This window comes from Merops nubicus, unplaced genomic scaffold (assembly GCF_000691845.1).
Source record: "Merops nubicus isolate BGI_N331 unplaced genomic scaffold, ASM69184v1 scaffold13389, whole genome shotgun sequence".
Taxonomy (NCBI): Eukaryota; Metazoa; Chordata; class Aves; order Coraciiformes; family Meropidae; genus Merops; species Merops nubicus.
The window spans coordinates 137,584-157,137 of NW_008630415.1; the positions used below are offsets into that span (position 1 = coordinate 137,584).

Genomic DNA, 19,554 nt, shown 5'->3' on the forward strand with positions numbered 1-19,554 from the left:
GGCATTACTATGATTGTCAAGTATAACAATGAGTGTGTTGCTTGAAAAGCTTAAGGGGCATTTCTAGCCTCTTACCCCAGCCATATTTCCGCCCATATGCCAACACAGTGGGTCAAACCAGGGAACTGATCTGGTTGAAAACCCAGAAAAATCCAAAGGAGCTGATGGCTCAGTCACATCAAAGGGACGATGAAACTGGTTGCTCAGGTTCAACACTTCTGCACTGCACTTTGGAAGAGAAATTCCATTTATGTTAAGAGTCTTTATACCTCTGACATTACCCTTTAAAGGAACACAAAACTAATTTGCAGTCCCCTAAAATCTGCAGTCTTAGTATAAGTGGCTGTGGAGATCTCAAGTCTTCCTCCTAAATGTGGGTCCCCACCCCTTATTATCTACAAGTGTGAGATGATGCCATCAGTGTTCCCTCCCCTCAAAAGCTATGCAATATCTACACCTATATTCAGGCGGTCCAGACTTCAGATATTCAGGAACCAGAATGAGAAATAACTTTAAAACCCCACCAGGCTGGCAGGAAGCTGCACTGACCCCAGAACTACAAAAGGGAAGTCTTATAGCTGTGTTGATCAGCTCTGACAAGAACCTGTAACGCTTTACCCTTCAAATTGGTTTCAGTTCCCCAGAGACATTTTTGTCAAAGCCGAGTGCCACTTGCAAATAGAGACTATTGCACTGTCCTTGAAAAAGTCACATAAAAGTACACCTGAAATTTTTATGAAGCCCTGCAGTTTACTCATATTAATTACTCTGGAATCTATACATGACATTGGAATGAGCAAGAGTGATGATACATGATCAGTGATTAATAAACTGCTCACCCATGAAAGAACCCCTGTTCTGGTATAGCAGGAAAAGAGGGCATAGGCTTGATGAGCAGGTGATAGTTCTTTCAGGCCTATTTCTGCTATTTCATTGCTAAGCTCCTCTATCACATATGGAAAATTCATGCATACGGAAGAGATCTATGAACACTTGTCCTCATTACAGCTGTCCTTTAAAACAGTTTTTAAAAATGCCTGAGACAAATTCCTTTGTTTACCATTTGGATTTTAAATTTGCCAGTAAAAATACCATAATCTTACAGCTTGTCTTCATAAATATGCTCATTTTATGACCATCTAGAACAGTATTTTCATTAACACTGTACTGAAATGCAGTGATTCAAATTCTTGTCCTTTAGCATTAGTTTTCCTGTAAAAATGATCTAAAAATCACCTTCAGCATGTGTCCTCCATTAGCAGCCCACAGTTCAAAAAAGAAGATAATACAAAGTACTTCAATTTTAAAATGTCAGTTTAATTAAAGAGAAAAACATTATATTTCTTATTAATATTCTATATGCCTAACTGCTCTAATAAGCATTCTGAAGCACGGCATGGGCAGCTAGGAAGAAAAAGCCTCAGTACATTGGATCCTTTGAAATGAGCAGATTACTCTGGCATAGTCAAATTTTACATGATACACTTAAGAGCTCATTTGTAAGAAGCTTTCTGCACAGTGTTCAGTGAAACAGAAAAATTGTCATCAAAATTAGACTAAATAGTAGTATTTAGCATTACGTAAGAAATAATTATTATTGCATCAGCTTCTAGTCTTAATTACAATGGGTTTGTGAGAACAAGCTTGCACTTTTACTCAACCCACCTTCATCTCTTCCCGTTCATGCATCCATCATGATTACCTTCACCTCTCTCCCTCTCTCTTTAGGGACACGATTTCATGGTGGAACAGTTGACACATGGCTGAAGCTTGTCCGAGGATTCTGGCATGCAATGAAGACATAAGAAACGAAGCTGAAGTTTCACCTGTGAAAGGAGCAGGGCATTCTCTGAAACTGGAATTATACAGTTTTTCTTACCTATGCCCCAGACAAAAGGTGTTCTGAGTGACCAAGTGAAGTAGCAAGGGACACAGGAAACAGAGAGAGAGACGCACCAGCTTTGTCTCCAGAGGTTACCAAGATTTTTACAGCATTGACACATGCTAAAACAACCATACAGACTTTATACCTCCCTCAAGGAGCTATTCTGCCCATCTAGGATTAGCACAGTGTCCTGCCTGCTGCCCTGGAGGGACAGAGCCGATCTGAGGCCAGTGACCTATCTTTCTTCAAGTGCTGAAGAGCTACATAAATATTAGATTGGCCATGGAAAAAGCTGAAGTTCCAACCCTAATAATACATGAGCTTGGTTTGGGAGGGAAGCAAGAGAAAATAGACATGATCCTCATCTATCACTTTTCAAAGCACTCCAGTAGCTCCACCATCTTTCTCAGCCTTTTCAGGTAGGTGCTCTACTTTCACTGATTTCCTGGCCTGTCTTTGTAAGACTGGGCAGATGGCAAAGATGGGGAAGAAGTACCAAGCTTACCAAATCATGCCTTTTTGATTTGGTTCAATAGAACATTTCCTTTTTAATGCAGTTGTGGGGGATTAGGTGGTGCAGGTTTCCCCTAGCATCTCCCATGGGCCATGCACTGAACCATCCTAGTTGAGACAGAGTTATCTGGCAAGATGTTTATTTCACAAGCCCAGTAGGTTGAGGCATCTTTCTGTATCTGCTCATTTGCACTCCTTATGCACAGATTTCACCTCACAGGCATTCATCTGGCAAAGGAGACAAACGGGTCCGTGTCCTTTTATATATTAAAGAACCTGAATTCATATTTTGGGAGCAGGATAAAAGAGAATAATATGGGCCTACATCTAGATAGAGTCCTATCCTACACAACGCCAGATAACTACACGGTAATTATCCAGGTCAAAAGGGTGTGCCAAATAACTCCCCATGCCACAGGCCACAGAGCACTCCCTATCACCTTAAATCAATCTTAAGCTGCAGTTACACAGGAGAGGAAGTACACTGCCATTGACCTAGGATAATGGGATAAAAAAGATTTAGAAATGGTTAAATAAAACTACCAACCAGGCCTTAATAGCTATGCAGAGCAGGGCAAGGACAACTCTGACCACCTGATGGTCTCACCTGGAGAAAAATTCCACTCTAACCCAAATCTGCTAATCATTTTGTTTATTCATGAGTCCAGGATACAACATACCTGAAATATGCCACAGGAGGTCAGTTCCCTCTGGTCTTAAATCCTGTTCACTGCTCACTGAATCAGAGTTGGACTGGGTGAGCTTTAAAGATCCCTTCCAACCCAAAACATTCCGTAATTCTGTGATAAATCCTGTTTATAGCTAAGATCAATGTCAAATGCATTGAAGAAAGACAAAACCCCAAAAAAAAGAAAGTGCCAAATATTAATCAAAGGAGAAACTCGGTGGTCCTTATGGAGGGCAGATAAGCACTAGAAGGCATAACATGGATTAATACAGCAGTAGTGTATCACAAACACAGAGCCCAGCAGTCTAGTTTCAGATTCTCCGGATGACTCAAGAACCACTATATCCAAAGAATACACCCAGCAACCTCTCCCAAACCTGATAGCTTCCTTCATTTTTAAGTTCAAATCTGCCTTACAGGAGCGAATATAATAACACTCATCTTCACCTAATGTTTCCAACAGACATTTTGTAAGGGACATTACTCAGTGCTTCATTTCCATACAGGTAGAAGAAGACCCTTGCATTCTACCTATCTATCATAATCCATTATCTCTCAGAAGAACTAACACTAAAAAAGTAGGACTCATGCAAACAATAAAATACTCTGCTTGAATTTCCATTCCAGGTCAGAAAGTAATAAACTCATTTATGCAAAATAATGAATAATCAGACAAAAACAGCTGAGAAAAACATATCCCGTCATACTCTTAAGCATGATAGTTATTTTTCTGGACAGTTACAATTACAATAGTCAGAGGAAGGATTTGAACTCAGCTCTCCAACATCTGAGTATTGTATTTCAGCATCCAAGGCTGATGGAACTCTTCCAACACCCCTCCAACCCTGTGAGTCCCAGGCACAGACAGTCATCAGCCTCTTAAGTCCCTGAGGACTTCTACCTGGATTAAATACTTGATTTTACCTGGCTTTAAACTCTTCTTAGTATTTACAGATAGATAGCTTGGAAGAGTTCATCCAGTCCAATAGCATTTGCAGCACCCATTCTTAGGTATCTAACCATACTGCCAGATGACTAATGGAAAATCATGAGGTGGAATCTAACAGCACCAGAGTGCAAGGGCTCAATGGTGCCGTTCCTCTGCAGCTGATTCAAGAGCAGGTCAGTAGTGGGTGCAGATGACTTATCAGTAGGAGAGTCTCAGAGATCAGTGAGAGATGTGTAAGCCCAACCTGGCCTTAAACAGAAGATTTGAACTTTTTCTTCACTCACACAAATGAGTGTCCTTGTAGGATACCAGATGTGTTGGCAGCTGGTTTCCACAGAGCAGCTACAAGCTGCAGCAGCCAAGCGAACTGTCTGGAAACCAATATCTTGAGTTGTAAATGTATCACCTGCTTCCTGTATCACACAACCTGGATGGCAGTGTGGTGAGATGGACTGGAAACTGGCTGAAGGACAGAGCACAGAGAGCTGTGGTCAGTGGAGCAGAGTCTAGTTGGAGGCCTGTGGCTAGTGGTGTCCCCCAAGGGTCGGTTCTGGGTCCAGTGCTGTTCAATATATTCATGAATGACCTGGACAAAGGGCTGGAGTCTACCCTCAGGAAAGTTGCTGATTATACAAAACTGGGAGGAGTGGCTGACAAGCCAAAAGGCTGTGCTGCCATCCAGAGAGACCTGGACAGACTGGAAAGCTGGTCAGGGAGAAATTTAATGAAGTTCAGCAAGGGCAAGTGTAGAGTACTGCACCTGGAAAAGAACAACCCCATGTATCAGTACAGGTTGAGGGCTGATCTGCTAGACAGCAGCTCTGGGGAAAAAGATCTAGGAGTCATGGTGGATAAGAGGATGACCATGGTCCAACAATGTGCCCTCATGGCCAAGAAGGCCAATGGCATCCTGGGATGCATTAAGAAGAGCATGGCCAGAGGGTCGAGGGAGGTTCTCCTCCTCCTTTACTCTGTGCTGGTGAGGCCCCACCTGGAGTACTGTACACAGTTCTGGGCACCTCACTTCAAGAAAGACAGGGAGCTACTGGAGAGAGTCCAGCACAGAGCCACTAAGATGATTAAGGGAGTGGAGCATCTCCCTTATGAGAGAGCTGGGAGAGCTGGGTCTCTTTAGCCTGGAGAAAAGGAGACTGAGGGGTGACCCCATTAATGTCTATAAATATGTAAAGGGCAAGTGTCAGGAGGATGGAGCCAGGCTCTTCTCAGTGACATCCAGTGATAGGACAAGAAGCAACGGGTACAAGCTGGATCATAGGAGGTTTCAGGTAAACATAAGGAAAAACGTTTTCACCGTGAGAGTGACCGAGCACTGGAACAGGCTGCCCAGAGATGCTGTGGAGTCTCCTTCTCCAGAGACATTCAAAACCCCACCCGGACGTGCTCCTGTGTGACTTGCTCTATGTCATCCTGCTCTGACAGGGGGATTTGACTAGATGATCTTTCGAGGTCCCTTCCAATCCCTAACGTTCTGTGATTCTGTGATTGCAGTTCACACTAAAATGTGCAGTGTCACCATTGCTCTGCGCCTCAGAGGGCAACACACCCCATGCTTCTACATCTGAGCACAGAGAGTTTTGCCACTGCTGGCGATTCTGCAGCAGAACGGACAGCTTGTAAGCTGTGTCATTTATGAGCAGTGACAGAAATTGAGGTCACTCTCATTATAGAAAGGAACCTTTGAAAGAGCATATCACTGTCCCGTGGACACTGACATTTACAAATGTTCTGCTGTTTTCAGTAAGCAAAGAATATCACCTGTAGTGGTGATATTGTAGTGGAAATACAATGCTGCTGGAAAAGGAAAATTTAGGACAATACAACTTCATCCAAGAGTTTCATGCTCAGTAAATCCTCTGGAAATTAAACTCAGCTGACAACATTTCAATAAGTGTTCTAATTCCCTTATAATCAACACATTAACAACCCACTGTATTCATTTTCAATGGCTTCAGCTTCTCAGCCTGGCATAGTAGAACAATTCAACACATCTGGGACTGAATTAATGTCACAAACAATTCCATACACTTAGAATGATCTTCTCACTTTGCATTACATAGAAGACAGTCTTCAGCGCAAACAGTTAATACTAAAATACCCCTCCCCCACTTGTATAAGTCACCCTTGGAACTGAAATGAGCTGTTATTAATTAGTGGTATATCTTCTGTGTTTATACAGCACCATTTGTGTGCCTGGTACATATGAACACAGTCACTACCCAAAGGAGCTTATCATTTAAATTATACATATAGCTAACCACATTATTATAAACTTGTTATAGATTTAAATCTAAAACGGAGGCAGAGCAAGACAAAACTGTGGGGAGTGAATACATCTGTTTTGCAAGGGAATCTGAGCTAGGATATGAGGTTATGCAAGGATAAAAGATGCTCTTTTAATAAGTGTAGCCACTGTAATATAGGATTGGGTGGAGGTGGAGAGGGTTTTCCCTAGATGAAACACTGGGCAGATGTTTAAAGCTAGATCCAAGAAAAGACCTGAATACTGCAACTTTTTGGGTCTCGCCCCACCTTGTATTAATTGGGCTATATCCAGCAAAGGATTTATGTGGCTAAAACAGGCAATGGTCCCAAAGGCATGTCTAAATTCCCATATCTAATTGTTGCTTAACACTGGACATTCACTAAGGATCAAGTTGACATGTTATGTTCCCCAAGTACCCAGAGTACACAGCTGCTTCTGCCCACAGCCATGAGACACTACCAGCGGCTCCAAGAGATCATCAGGAAAAGCAAAACCTGGAAGAAGTTTCCTATCCATTTTTTCTTTAGTTCTTCATTTCACAGCTTCCTTTCCACTTATCACCGCACCCCCACTGCACAAAGGCCTTGAGTCTTCTAGTAACAACTTCTTCTTCTCCAACATATGCAGTGCTTTAACTCTTTGAATCTGACTCGCATCACTCAGGACCTAGGAAGCAATTTCTGCATCTGTCCATGAGGTTAGCTGATGCAGTAAAAATCTCAAGATTACTTAATACCTTTCTCCAGACTACTGAATTTAGTTTCTATTAATCTATATGTAGTAACAAATCCACTCTTAAAGGGTAGGTGGCCTTTTTCTTCCAGTATGATGTTGGGTGATACCTTTTTATCTCTGTATACAAACATCATCACAAAGGAAGAACACAGGCTCCTTGGTCTCAGGCAGCCATGCTAACAACTTTGCATAGAAACTTCAAGCCTAACTCTATGCATATACATCCTGCTGCTCTGGAGGATTTCCAAGAGGACACAGTGCCACTAGAGGACTTTTTAGAGGGCTATGATCCTGTTCCTACCCAGTAAACTGTGCAGTTCGGTCATTTATCTGTAGAAAGTTTGTGAATCCCACAATATTTTCAGTTTATGACCAGCCTTAATTATATATTAAAAACTTGAGTTAATCCAGTGATATCCTCTTTCCTCAAATGGCCTTCTTTACACATCTATTAACCTTTCAGTTCGTCTCTTGGAATGAAGTGTGTAGGAACGGAGACTGGGGTATTGTTTGAGGCAGCCTTTACCATTAGGCACTAACAGCATTTGTCAAGCATATTGGAAGTCCTCTATCAGCTGAATGTGTCATGCAGTAGTGAAAGTGTGCTATGAGAAAGCAAGGAGAAACCCTTGCCTCAGGGAAATGTAACAACACATGTGACAAAAATATGTAGAAAAAAATAATTGTTAATTATCAGTTTCTCTGCATCTTTGTGGGGAAAAAAAATATCCTTCACACAAAAAGTCTTTTTTATGGTGAAAAAATGTGCTTTGTGGATCAGTAGATGGAAGGCTAAAGGAAAGTGATATAACCACCTTTTGTGATCTCCTGTAGAAATACATCTGAGGAATATCATTAATAAAATTTTTGCAGTAACCTTGTGGCTTTTTTGGAAGTAATGACACTCTTCTATCACTTAAACTTTTAAAGTTTAATTTTTTTATTTTAAATTTAATAAATCAAGACAGATTTAAGCTTCTTGGGTATCAGCCAAAACACAAAGAAAGAAAAGTTTAACTGTTAAGCTTAAGCTTAATTAATGTGCATTTAAACAGTTCAATTGATAGGAACCTATCATGCCCAATTCATTATTTCTACTAGCAAAAAAATTCTCTATATTATACAGCATCAGCGCCCACACTTCTTGTCATATCAGGACATTTTATCCTGTCCTAACCAGTTACTTCACACGGAAAATATCTTTCCTGGATAGGACTGTGCTCAAATCACCTTTCAGCAGAGCAGATTTAGGTTCTCACTAGAAGGCATGTTTCCTCTACTACCTTGCGGCTGTTTTCTGAATTATTTATCAATTAAGACAAAAATGTCAGCTTGCTTTGGTACATTGCCTTGTTTCTAGCTGGATACCCTCAGAAATACTAATGGACAAGCATGACTGCTATTCTGCTTCCCTTAGAACAAATCAAAATGAAGATTTCTTCTCAGCTTAGGCTGGAAGAGAATTGTTTTGATGCCACTTGCTTATATTCTTACACATAACCAGAAGTTTCAATAACAGATGACTCTTTTTCGAGAATAGAAATGAAAGCAGTTAGAAAAGAACAGATAACCCCGAACTCTTCTGAAAACCTTATTAACTTGAAAATTGAATCTTGGGCTTCAAGAGGAGTCATCAGACCAAAATCTGTGTGTGAGAATTTATAGATACATATGTATACAGATAATACACATTAATATATCATATACACATATTTATATTTATATAAATACAAAAAAATGTATATCCTATGTGGCCTCTGTCTTTGCATGAATCCTACTGAGGAACTTCCAACTGCAGTCATCTTTGAAAAAACAAGACTGGCAATTTTTTTCCAGCTGCATCAGGACCTGTACGTGTCACCAGCCCACACCAACTCAGTTTTATTTTATACGATGAGACAATTCTATTCCCTTAAGTATTTGTTGGAAAATAAATTTGTATAATCTACAGGCAAAATATATTTCAGATGCTTAAATTTAAAAAGCTATTTGAACTTGCTAATATAGCAGTCCTGTTGCACACTGGACCCTAAAACTATGAGCTATGCATCAGGAGAATTTCTGATATAATCCAAATCCAGATTAATTCCCATTACCTTCGGTAGGGTTTTGGTCCAGCCCTTGATCTATCCAATGCAGTGTCAGGTCAAAAGAAAACACAACCTCCTTTGCTGTTAGTGAGGTGCAGAGAAGTATTTGGAGCTTCAGCACAAGATTTTTTTTTTTTCTAAAGATATATTGGAATAAGGGAGAAAGAATGAAGGGAGGGGAGGATGAAACTCTAAAACAGGTTTATTTTGTGAGGCAAAATTCCACAGCATCCACAAACATCTCATTTATTTCAGCTGACACCTTCTGAGTAGGTACATGGATGCATATGTAACACTTTCCCTTATTATTCCCTCAGGATACAGTTTTGTTTACACTCCCAGCACTGTGAATTTATAACTGAGGCATTGTTTGGGTTATTACATGTAATAGGAAGTGTATTTTCACAGATGGCTTACCTTCCTTGCCAGATGTCTGTTTTTAACAGTGTCCTAATAACTAGTGCATATGCTAACTTCATTTGGTATATTAAAAAATACTGCCTTGTAGGGATAAACCCTTTATTTTTAGGCTACTTTTGTGATCACTGCAACAACATATGAAAGTATGAAATGGATTCACTGCCACTTGCAAGCTGGAAATCAGTTACGACTCTCTTTCTAAAAAATTAATGCTTCTGTGCCACTGGACCTGCCAGGCAGGAGACATGAATTACTGGATTAAAATCCTGTTTGTGACAAGACTCTAGATAATTTTCTAGCTATATGCCTCCAGATCCCCTTTTAGTCTTAGGGATCTGTGATTCACCTTCTGAACAAGCTTCACGCAACTTTCACAATTATCAAACAAACCCCTAATTTGTTGCTTCAAAAGATTACAGTCTGGAAAACCAAAGGAAACAGACAATGCCTGAGGGTTGAAGAAAGAGCATGTAAACAGCACAGATGGGCTTCAAAGACATTGTTGTGCAGCATTGCCAAATCTAAACATTTCAAAACTATGAGTCAGGCATCAGAAAAGTCTTGAAATTTACTTACAATTCAAGAGATGTGAAAAATAACTTACTTCACTAACGCCTGCATTACTCTGCCGGCACATTTGATGCCCAATTGCCTGTCAGTTGTCCTCCCGCAACAGTTTTTGCATCCATTGGCTACTTTCCACTACTAAGAGCAGAGAGCTGAATGGTGTTGACGAGATCTGTGGGTGCATGGGCTGGTGGCTGAACAAGGAGGAGGGCAGAGATAACTGGGACCTTCTCTGCACCGATGAATTCACCTTCACCCATGCGACTCCATACATGCCATGTGCAGGCCAGTCAGGTCAGAAGTGGAAGCTGTAGACATTGTATGAGGCTGGACAGATAGGGAAGCAGGAGCATATCTGGGGAAACATGAAGGATCTTGTCCAAAGGGTAGAGGCAGAAAGCAAGGTAATGCAGATGAACACCATAGAGTGTGAAGAAGGCTGTGGACATTGTGGCAATAGGGTTTAATAGTACCCAAGAGCCAGGTGAAGTTCCACAGCCACATAAGACTATCTGTATTTTAATCCCAGGTGCCCAAGACATGGCTGTTAAGCACATGGTTTATCTAACTAAACTTATCTTCTTCACAAAACTGTACTGAAAGGTTAAGTGCCCTTGCATCCTTCCCCTTGCTGCTGGATGCTACTCCATTGCCCTCCCAGTGGTTGTTGCTCCCTTGTGATCCACTAACTCATTCACTATACATCCATGCAAGTATACCATAACTTTCTTCAGAGTAAAGTTAGTGAAGACCTAACACTGAATCCGGGTAGTGTTCTGGAAGAGTGCTAGCAGTGGACAAGAGACAGGAGAGCAAAAGGAAACCTCCTCAAGATGAGAAGTTAGTCAAGCCAAGGTACCATCAAGTAAATCCTGGAGATTTTCCTGACCAAATCACCAGTGCTAACCCAGCAAGATCTTTGTGTTTCCAAAAGTTGTTGTGTTGGGTTTTTTTTGGTTTTTTTTTTTTATTTTCTCATGCTTTACATGATGAGAGGTGATTGCTTTCTCTCATTTTCCTGTTGACTGCTATTGCCATTGCAAGCTCACCTCACCCATCAGTCTGAAGGAGCTGAATGAGGACTGTGTGCTCAGGGAATCTGCATCCCTCCGCCTCGACCCTCACTCCAACAACAAGTGCACGTCAGTGGAGAAGAAGCACGACTCTGGTGCTGAAGTCCCCAGGCTATTAACAAATAAAAATTTGTTAACGTAGTGTCTTTCAGAAGCACAGCATCATGTTGCTCCCTTTTATTTTGACAGAATTTGAGATTTTACTTTCCATAACAGTAGTAGAAATCTTCTGAAAAGAAATAGAAGGGACCTCATTGGAGCATAGCAATCTCAAGAGTTTCTCTGGAAGCCATAATATCTGACGTTTTCCTTTGTAAAAGACATTACACCCAGATCTGATACCAAGGGTTGTGTGGTATAGTTACATTTCCTCACTTGCAAGAGTACTGGCCTAAGGAACCTTCTCTTACCCCTGCAGTACAGCTACAGCACTATGCAAACAGTAATACTAAAACATATCTGTCAGATTTCAGCTACCTTTACCACTCCTCCTCTAGGCTCACCATCATCCCTTTACCCCAGGAGGAACTGACTTTAGAGAAGCTCCCTCAGATAGGTAATGGCCCATATACTTATCTCAGTTCTAGAAGCATATAAATCCAGAATAACTCAAGTGGTGATATGCAATGTTTTGAACCTGCATCACTGTAGATAAGTCAGTCATGGCTGTCTGAGGGTTTACCTGTTTCTTGCTTTTTGTTCAGGCGCAATAATTGCTTACAGATTTTTACAGTGACCCCATATGAACATCTGGGTAGTTGTCCTCCTTTACACATCACCATTGTCAGATTGAACAAGCTCTAACACGTGCTGGAAGTGAAATCTCCCCTATGCTATTGCTGAGGCCTGTCAAAAGGATGGTTTAATAGACACTGCAGTTCTGTAATGAAAACAAATAGACTTTAAACAGTTCTGCTGGAGTTCATACAGAAGCAAAGGTTCACTGACTGATCTCTCTAGCTGAGCAGTAGAGTAAAAGCACATGTCTAATTCAAAACCACAAGTAAAAGACTGGATTGTGATAATCTGATTTAAAAGAAGGAAATGTGGACTAGATGGTCAGCTGTTACTATGCATTCAGTTGACCTTGTCTGTCTCAAAGGTTTTACATTCATATTTGCATATTAATACCCTTATTATCACCATATCCTCTCATTTATTTAGTCTCCCTTCTGTAGTATCTGACATTTTTCTTTACAGTGGTGTTCTCAATATGAAAGAATGATGATTTCTCAGCAGCTTCAGCCTGGACTCCAGGTCTGGAAGATTAATCAGGGAACGCGATGTTGTTCCAGAGCCAATGGACCATGTTGGGAAGTGGTCCCACTTGCTCAAAAGCTTCTGACTTGTTGCAGAGACTTTGATACCATACTAATACAGTTGGGTTATGAGTAAATGTGTGACAACACTGGGTCAAGATGAGGGCAATGTCCTACAGTATTTTGCAGATATCGAAGCAACTGATCACTTTGAGAAATTTCCTAATGTCAGAGATAGGCTGAGATTACTCACTGGAAGGAAGAAACAAGCCTGGCCAACTTAGCCCATCCTATGGAAAGACTAACCAAAAAGGCTTTCTAGGGGGGAGTCAGATGCAGAGGCAACAGCAGAACACAGTGAAAGCTAAAAAGAAGTGAGCATGCATGTGTCACACACAGGTAACCCCCAGGTGATCCCCTGCTGTCCTCAAAGGAGCTGGATACAGACCGTGAGTCAAAACATCAGAGAAATCCAAGCACTCTAGAAATACTAACCACAGCAGTCAAAAGTCTGATGACACTGGCAAGGGATGGACAGCCAGCAGGGAGTGAGATTCAGTATTTTCTTGGACATCTTCTCAGGCCCCACTGAATTCAGGGAGGTTTTGCCATTAGTTTCACTTGCCACTTGGTTTACTCCCACAAATTGTCTTTTCCCACATTCTTATTACCTTAGTCAGCACTCTCCTCAACATCACACAAGGCTGTTTTCTGTGCTGCAAAAAGCATTATGAGTGATGAAATGGTAAAATAAACATTACTTGTCTTGGCTCTCCTTCATAATATGTATTCCATTTCAACTTAAAAATTAAATTGAGCCTCTTGGTGTGACTGTTCAAGCATCTTGGATGCTCAGCCATCCATCTCCCAGCTGTACAGCATACGACTTGGACCTCGCTGCCAAATATAGGCATTTGAATAACCCAAGGCAGGTGATTAGCATAAAGACTCTTTTAATTTCTATTATGGTATCAGTATTTTAAAAAACGCATATGATGCTTAATTTATTCATGTCAGAGCTGTGTATTTGCAGGTTCCGTGTCTTTGTTTAATAGATACATTAGATACAGCTTACTACATAAATAGCTTGGAAGCTGAGAGCCTTACAATATGTGAGTGGCAGAGCCAAGAATAAAATGTAAAGGCACTCGTTTATAAACATGAATTCATCCTTCAGCACATGTTGCTTTTATTGTATTATAAAGCTAATATTTTCTCCTTCTTATCTTCTATCCTTACCCCTTACTTACAGTACTCATAATCCCCTAGGATACTTTATTATTTTTAGATTACGAGAGGTTTGAGAAGTTTTAACCTGTACTTTGCCATCGACTGTGTAGTGAGCAAAGCTAAGACAATAAAAGAAAGGCAATCTTCCTGTTATATGTGAGTTCTTTCAGAAGATTTTAGGTTAAAATTTTGCATGATTGGAGGGGGTCTGAAAAACAGAGAATTACTGTGAAACCAAGAAAACCTACATGATTTTGTTCTGCTCTACAATGCAAAATCTTTTCCTGTTTGTATATGTGTATTTTGCAGTGCTTACTTCAAACTCTTTGTCCTCTTTAGAAAAGTAAAATAATGAACAGATTATATTGCTCCACTTTAAGGAGGAAAACAGCAAAGAAAAGCCAACTGGAACACCAGATTATATTAATAAAGGCAACTTTTACTGACAGTGTTCTGATTCAAATATTTATTTATTTCCTAACTCATACAAAATTGATACTTGTGGAGGTATTGGGTTAAAAAGGGTTGGAAAACTACTTCTTCTAGTTATCCATAGAGAACATATAGTACCGATGAAGCAATGAAACTTTGATTTGAATGTGAAATATATTATACATAATTTACAGAAATGAGATCTAGTATAACATAGAATACAATGTTTTAGAGCAACAGTATGAGGAAGGAAATTGCTATTTGTCTCTGCTCTGGCTGGAATGGGTCCCTCTTCACTCAGGTCCACCCAGTGGATGGGGAGGCTTCACTTCCACAACTCCACGCAGGAAAGCTATCACCATTGCCAGGCATTTCATTTGTTTGCTCATCAGACCAGTCACCTCTCTTCTCAAGGCTCACACACCATCCAGTCTTGCAAGTTCATAACACACTTGCTGCGCTATTGAGTTTGGCTGGATTCCGACTGGAGACCTACATGTAAAAGACTAAAAACAGAAGGAGGCTCTGTCCTACTAGAAATTTATTTAGCAATCGTATGGAAAACTTGGCTTCATGGAAGGAAAGAGTTAGGTAACAGAAAGAGATGAGAAAGTCAGTCCTGGATAAAACTAGTTCTAATTTTTAACATAAATGAAAGCATTATTAAAGATTTTTATATTAAAGACTTGTATATGAGTCATGCCAACTTCTATACAGATGAAAAATGTAATGGAATGGTATCTCGGTCATTATAAATTTTACTATTTACACAAAAGAGGAAAAATGTGTGTTTTCCTTTCGTATCTTGCATACCTATTAAAATGCAGGGTTTCAAGTACCCATAGAAAAAATATAAACGTGCAGAGAGAACAACCACTAGAAAGAAAAAGAAAACAAAAGTCCTATAACAGGATTCAAAATAATTCAGCTCTGTCTAAAGAGTCAAACCATGTTCTTTTTCCTCCCTACACAAAAGTTGCACTCATATTAATAACACCAGAAGAAAAGGACAGTTGCTTCATAGCACTGGACATAGCTTTCCAGAAACAAGACAGCAACTACTCAGAAATGTTATGGAAAACATTAATCACAGAATAATTTGTTATTTACATTAAAGATAGTAGCCTTTAAAATTAATCAAAACAAATGAAAAAAAAAAAAAACAGTAGTTTTTAGTAATAGGACAGTTTTGTCTATAATGTGGAGTCACTGTTCTTCACTTTTTTGTCCAGCATTTCTTTCAAGATGTATATCCATATATACAGATATATGTCTGAGAGAGATGTATCAAATGCTAAAACATGTCTGAATTAAGAGCCTGCAAATTTTATCTGAGACTACATTTGCAGGAGACAAACCCCCACCAAAAAATTGTTGGAACGACACGTTTTAATGAAATGGCATTCCCTGTCCATGATCCACAGAGGATCCATGCAGAAACCCAAATGCCTCAGTCCATACAAGTAGAGCTGACAGCAGCAGTGTGGGTTGCCTGGTGCCACCAGGCTGAAGCATCCCAGCACTCATGGGATGCAGTGGTCTCCATCCTCACAGAGGCTGCTGTGATGATGGGCGCAGAGAAGAGCCAACAGTAGTGATGTGGAGAGCGGTCACCCCTGTGCAGACAACAGATGGGATTCAAGTCCTCTGACAGTCAGTGGAAGTCACTCCTTTGGAAGCCAGCAGGAGCTGGCCAAAGCCCTGGGACACCAGCAGGCTCCAGAATGAAAGAGGAGGCATCGTCTGTTCTCCAGTCCAGTCGCAGCACCGCCGCTGCATTGCCCAGTGGGCTCCCAGTTCTCACTAGGATGTACAAAAGAAGTCACTGCTGTCCCGCTTCTTCCACAGGACGATGGCTGGACCAGTAGGGAACTGTTGAGCACCACAGCACTTCTTATTCTTACACATGCAGGATGCTAGTGGGCAACTGGCCCAAATTTCTTATTCAGAACCAGGAAAATCCAGCTGGAGGACATGCCTCTTAACAGAGGAAAGACTGTCTGTTCCTCCAGCAGCCAGCACTCAGCTGCCTGGTCTCCATCGTAACGTGCCAAAACCAGTGCAAATTCACAGGAAGAAGAATGTCCACATCGAGAGGGTACAAATCCTTCCTTACGTGCGAGAATGGTACAAGCATTTACCCGGCATCTCTATCAAATATCGTAGAAAAGGTTACACAAAAATATTTAAATATATGGATACAGACACATCGATATTACACTTGCATAAAATATGTATGTTCAAAACCCTTTGGGCAGTTTCACAGTTAGCGGAGAATGTATGCTTTAGAAATAGGAACAATTTCTTTCATTTTTCCAGTTTAAGTAGGAGGGGTGAAGGGAAAGAAGCATCAGCCTTATTAATACTGAATGCTAAGTGCAGAAGTTTAGCTGTAGCTGTAGGGTTTTGAAGCAACTGATTTGACAGAACCTCCAAGCATAAACTCTGTTTCAAAAATCCACATCTATTCCCTAGATTGCTTATTGTTTCATGAAAATGAAAACCTATGTGTCCTGTTTGTATCAGCTAGATCTCCTGAGACCATTCAATTAAACCTCATAAACTTGCAATACTCCAAGACAGGACTGTGCATTGGGAGTACACATTAACCTTACTGCAGTATTTCTGTGTGATAATAGGAATTTATAACTTCTCGTATCTTGTGTAATTTAACTTTAGAAATAAAAAACCTTAAATGACACCACAAGAAGCTCACAGCTCTGAGAAAATTAAAGTCAGTATGAAATTTTACTTATAGACCACATCATTTACACAGTTTTACATAAATACAGAGATATTAAAATATTAAATCAAAGCTAATTAACAGAGGAGAGTTTTACATATTTTAACTCTAGTAACATTTTTGCAACTACTTTTAGTGTCATGAGATTATATAAATAATATATATACCTATATATCCACAATACATATAAAGATATATATATATATCTATCTCTCCATCCTTCTTTTTTTCTTCAAAAATAGGGCAATTTTATAACTGCAATGAGATGTGACAAGCAGTACACTTCTGGGGAATTATTGCATGCCTTGAGCGCATAAGGCAGAAGGAAGAGTATCTGACTTCAGACACTAAAGAAGTGGAATCATCAACCAGAAATGCGCTGGAGTGATTTGGAACATCTTATTGCTTTTATAAAACGCAAAATTATACACTGTTGTTGTTGTTTTCTAAAGGCACAAAATAAAGGGGAAAGTAATATCTCTCTATTTAGTGCAGATCAACAATCAGGAAACTCCATTACTGTTCACTAACACTCTCCATTGTCCTAAATCTATTCCCTGTGGTGCAATACTGTGCTGCAGTTGCATAAGGAGGTTAAACACAAAAGTTCATGCATCCTTTATTAGGGGAAACAACACAAAGCCAATTTCCTTGCCCAGCAACAACAAAGTAGCCACTAGCATCCAATCACACCAGCCCGCAGGCATCGCTCCCATCAGACTGCAAGGGGCAAAACACCACTGGGTTGAAGGTACACTTGTCACACTAACCTCGGCTGGTGGAGCAGCTCCTTGAGTTGGACGATACAGTACTTGCCTAAAACGCTGGAGGCAAGGATCCAAACTCAACAGCAATTTTCTGTCAGACCAGGCAAGATTGGAAAGGGATAAAACTGGGGAACAGAAACACTGCCCTGAAACCTCTGCATTTTGGGGCTGTTAGAAGACTATGGAGCACTTCTGCCACCCTTTCCCCGTTTTAAACTAGTTGATGGCATTCACTCCTGGCTTAGGGCCCCAGATCTCCCAGTGCATGTGCCTGGGACTCTTCTAGCCCAACAGCCACACTGGCAGGCAAAATCTAGCAGAGGGGGAATAAGTGGATGCAAAATATTAAAAACCGCAGACTATCTCCTCAGATCTCTTTGAATGCTGTGATAGAAACGGGGGGGGGGGAAGACAAAAGAAACCCCTTGGTATCACTTTTTCTTAGTTGTAATTTTTAGATGTTAATATGCACAGTAGAGGGCTGCCTCTGCCATGATACCACACAAGATGTTTCAAAGTTTGGATACGACACTCTGTTAAGGCACCTTCAAGCAGTGGTCATTGATTTTATCGCTAAGCAAAGCCGCATTGTCTGGATGCTGCTTCCTCCAACACACACAGTATCAGCAGCCACTCACACCTGCACCTCACAGACAAAAAGCTCTTGGTGCTTGCTAGGGACAAACTACATCAGCCACTCCTGAAATAACTATTTGCCAGGGTTGAGGAGTGGACATTTTGCACAGCTGCGTGGTTTGTTCTCCAGGAGAGGAAAGGGGAGAAAATTAAGTGTTGCCTGTCCCTAACTGTCTGGTAGATTAGGAGGGTTAAAAATCTGTATCAGCCTAAAAAAGTAGAAGCCAGCTCTGTACTGCTGCAGGATTCCTTGTTGGGAGGCGAAGCTGTAAACACAGGCGTTCAGTGCGGGGTGCCTGGTGCAGAACTGGATTTGTTTCAGGACCAACAGGAGGTAGAAGGACAACCTCCTCTGGGAGAGACAGGCAAGTTACTGCGCATCACCTCACCCTGTCTGGGCTCGGGATTCAGGTTTCATGGCATGGGGCTGGGGGGCAGGAGGCATCTGAAGATGAAGGCAGCTGAGGGGAGAGGCAAACTGAGGCACTGCTCTGTGCAGAGACCTGGCTCCATCCCCCCGGACAGTGGGATGCTCAGGGCTGTACAGGGCTATGGGGCTGGAGGGAGCTTGCAGTTAAACTCAACTAAGAGTGGCCACTTCTGCACAAAACAAGCCAGTCCTGCAAAGGAGTGAGAGGGAGGGGACAGGGGCATAGGTCCTACCATGAAAGGAGAGATCAGGATGGACTGCTGCCCAGCTCTGAGGGGACGGGGGTCCCAAGGCACCCGCCAGACCTGCCTCTCCCCCCGCACCACTCACCCACGCCCCAACCCACACCATGCAATGGTGTCACAGGGTGCAGGGGGAATCCCAAGAGAGTGGGGTTGTCCTGGTCTTTGTGGTAAGGATGACCAGGGAAAAGGGACCCTCAAGCCCAATCCTCTCCTCCAGGTGGACAACTTGAGATGTGGTAGCTATGTGCAGCTCCTTCTCCAGTAAAAAGAGGCATCCTTTCCTTGCACAGTCAATGAGAAACGCAGTGTGATCTGTCATGCGCTTGGATCATGGGCTTGTTCGTTCGTTTGAATTAGCAATGTTTTCTTCTTCTTCGGGGACTAGAATAATCACTCAGGTATTTACAAACACCAACCAGTGCCTTCACCAGGTCTTCCCCAAACCATCATGACAAAATCACCGTCTGCAGGAGCCCCGCACCAGCTGTGTCCAAACAAGCCCGTGCTTGCTGCGAGCTTGGGGATGCAGAGGCACAGGGGTGCTGGGTCTCTGAGTCCTGAGGTGGTCTTCCCAGCCGGCTGTCTCTTCCTTGGGCTGCCTCTCCCTG

General features: G+C 41.5%; 1 protein-coding gene across 1 annotated transcript in view; it reads right to left on the bottom strand.

The window, feature by feature from the left end:
• Positions 1–19,392: 19,392 nt before the first annotated feature.
• The window catches only part of LOC103779658 (chromosome unknown open reading frame, human C11orf87), a 476-nt gene continuing 314 nt past the window's right edge, over positions 19,393–19,554 (bottom strand). The window contains 1 exon segment of the mRNA XM_008947302.1: positions 19,393–19,554. This exon segment is cut by the window's right edge and continues 12 nt beyond it. Coding sequence (XP_008945550.1) covers positions 19,393–19,554 — 162 coding nt within the window.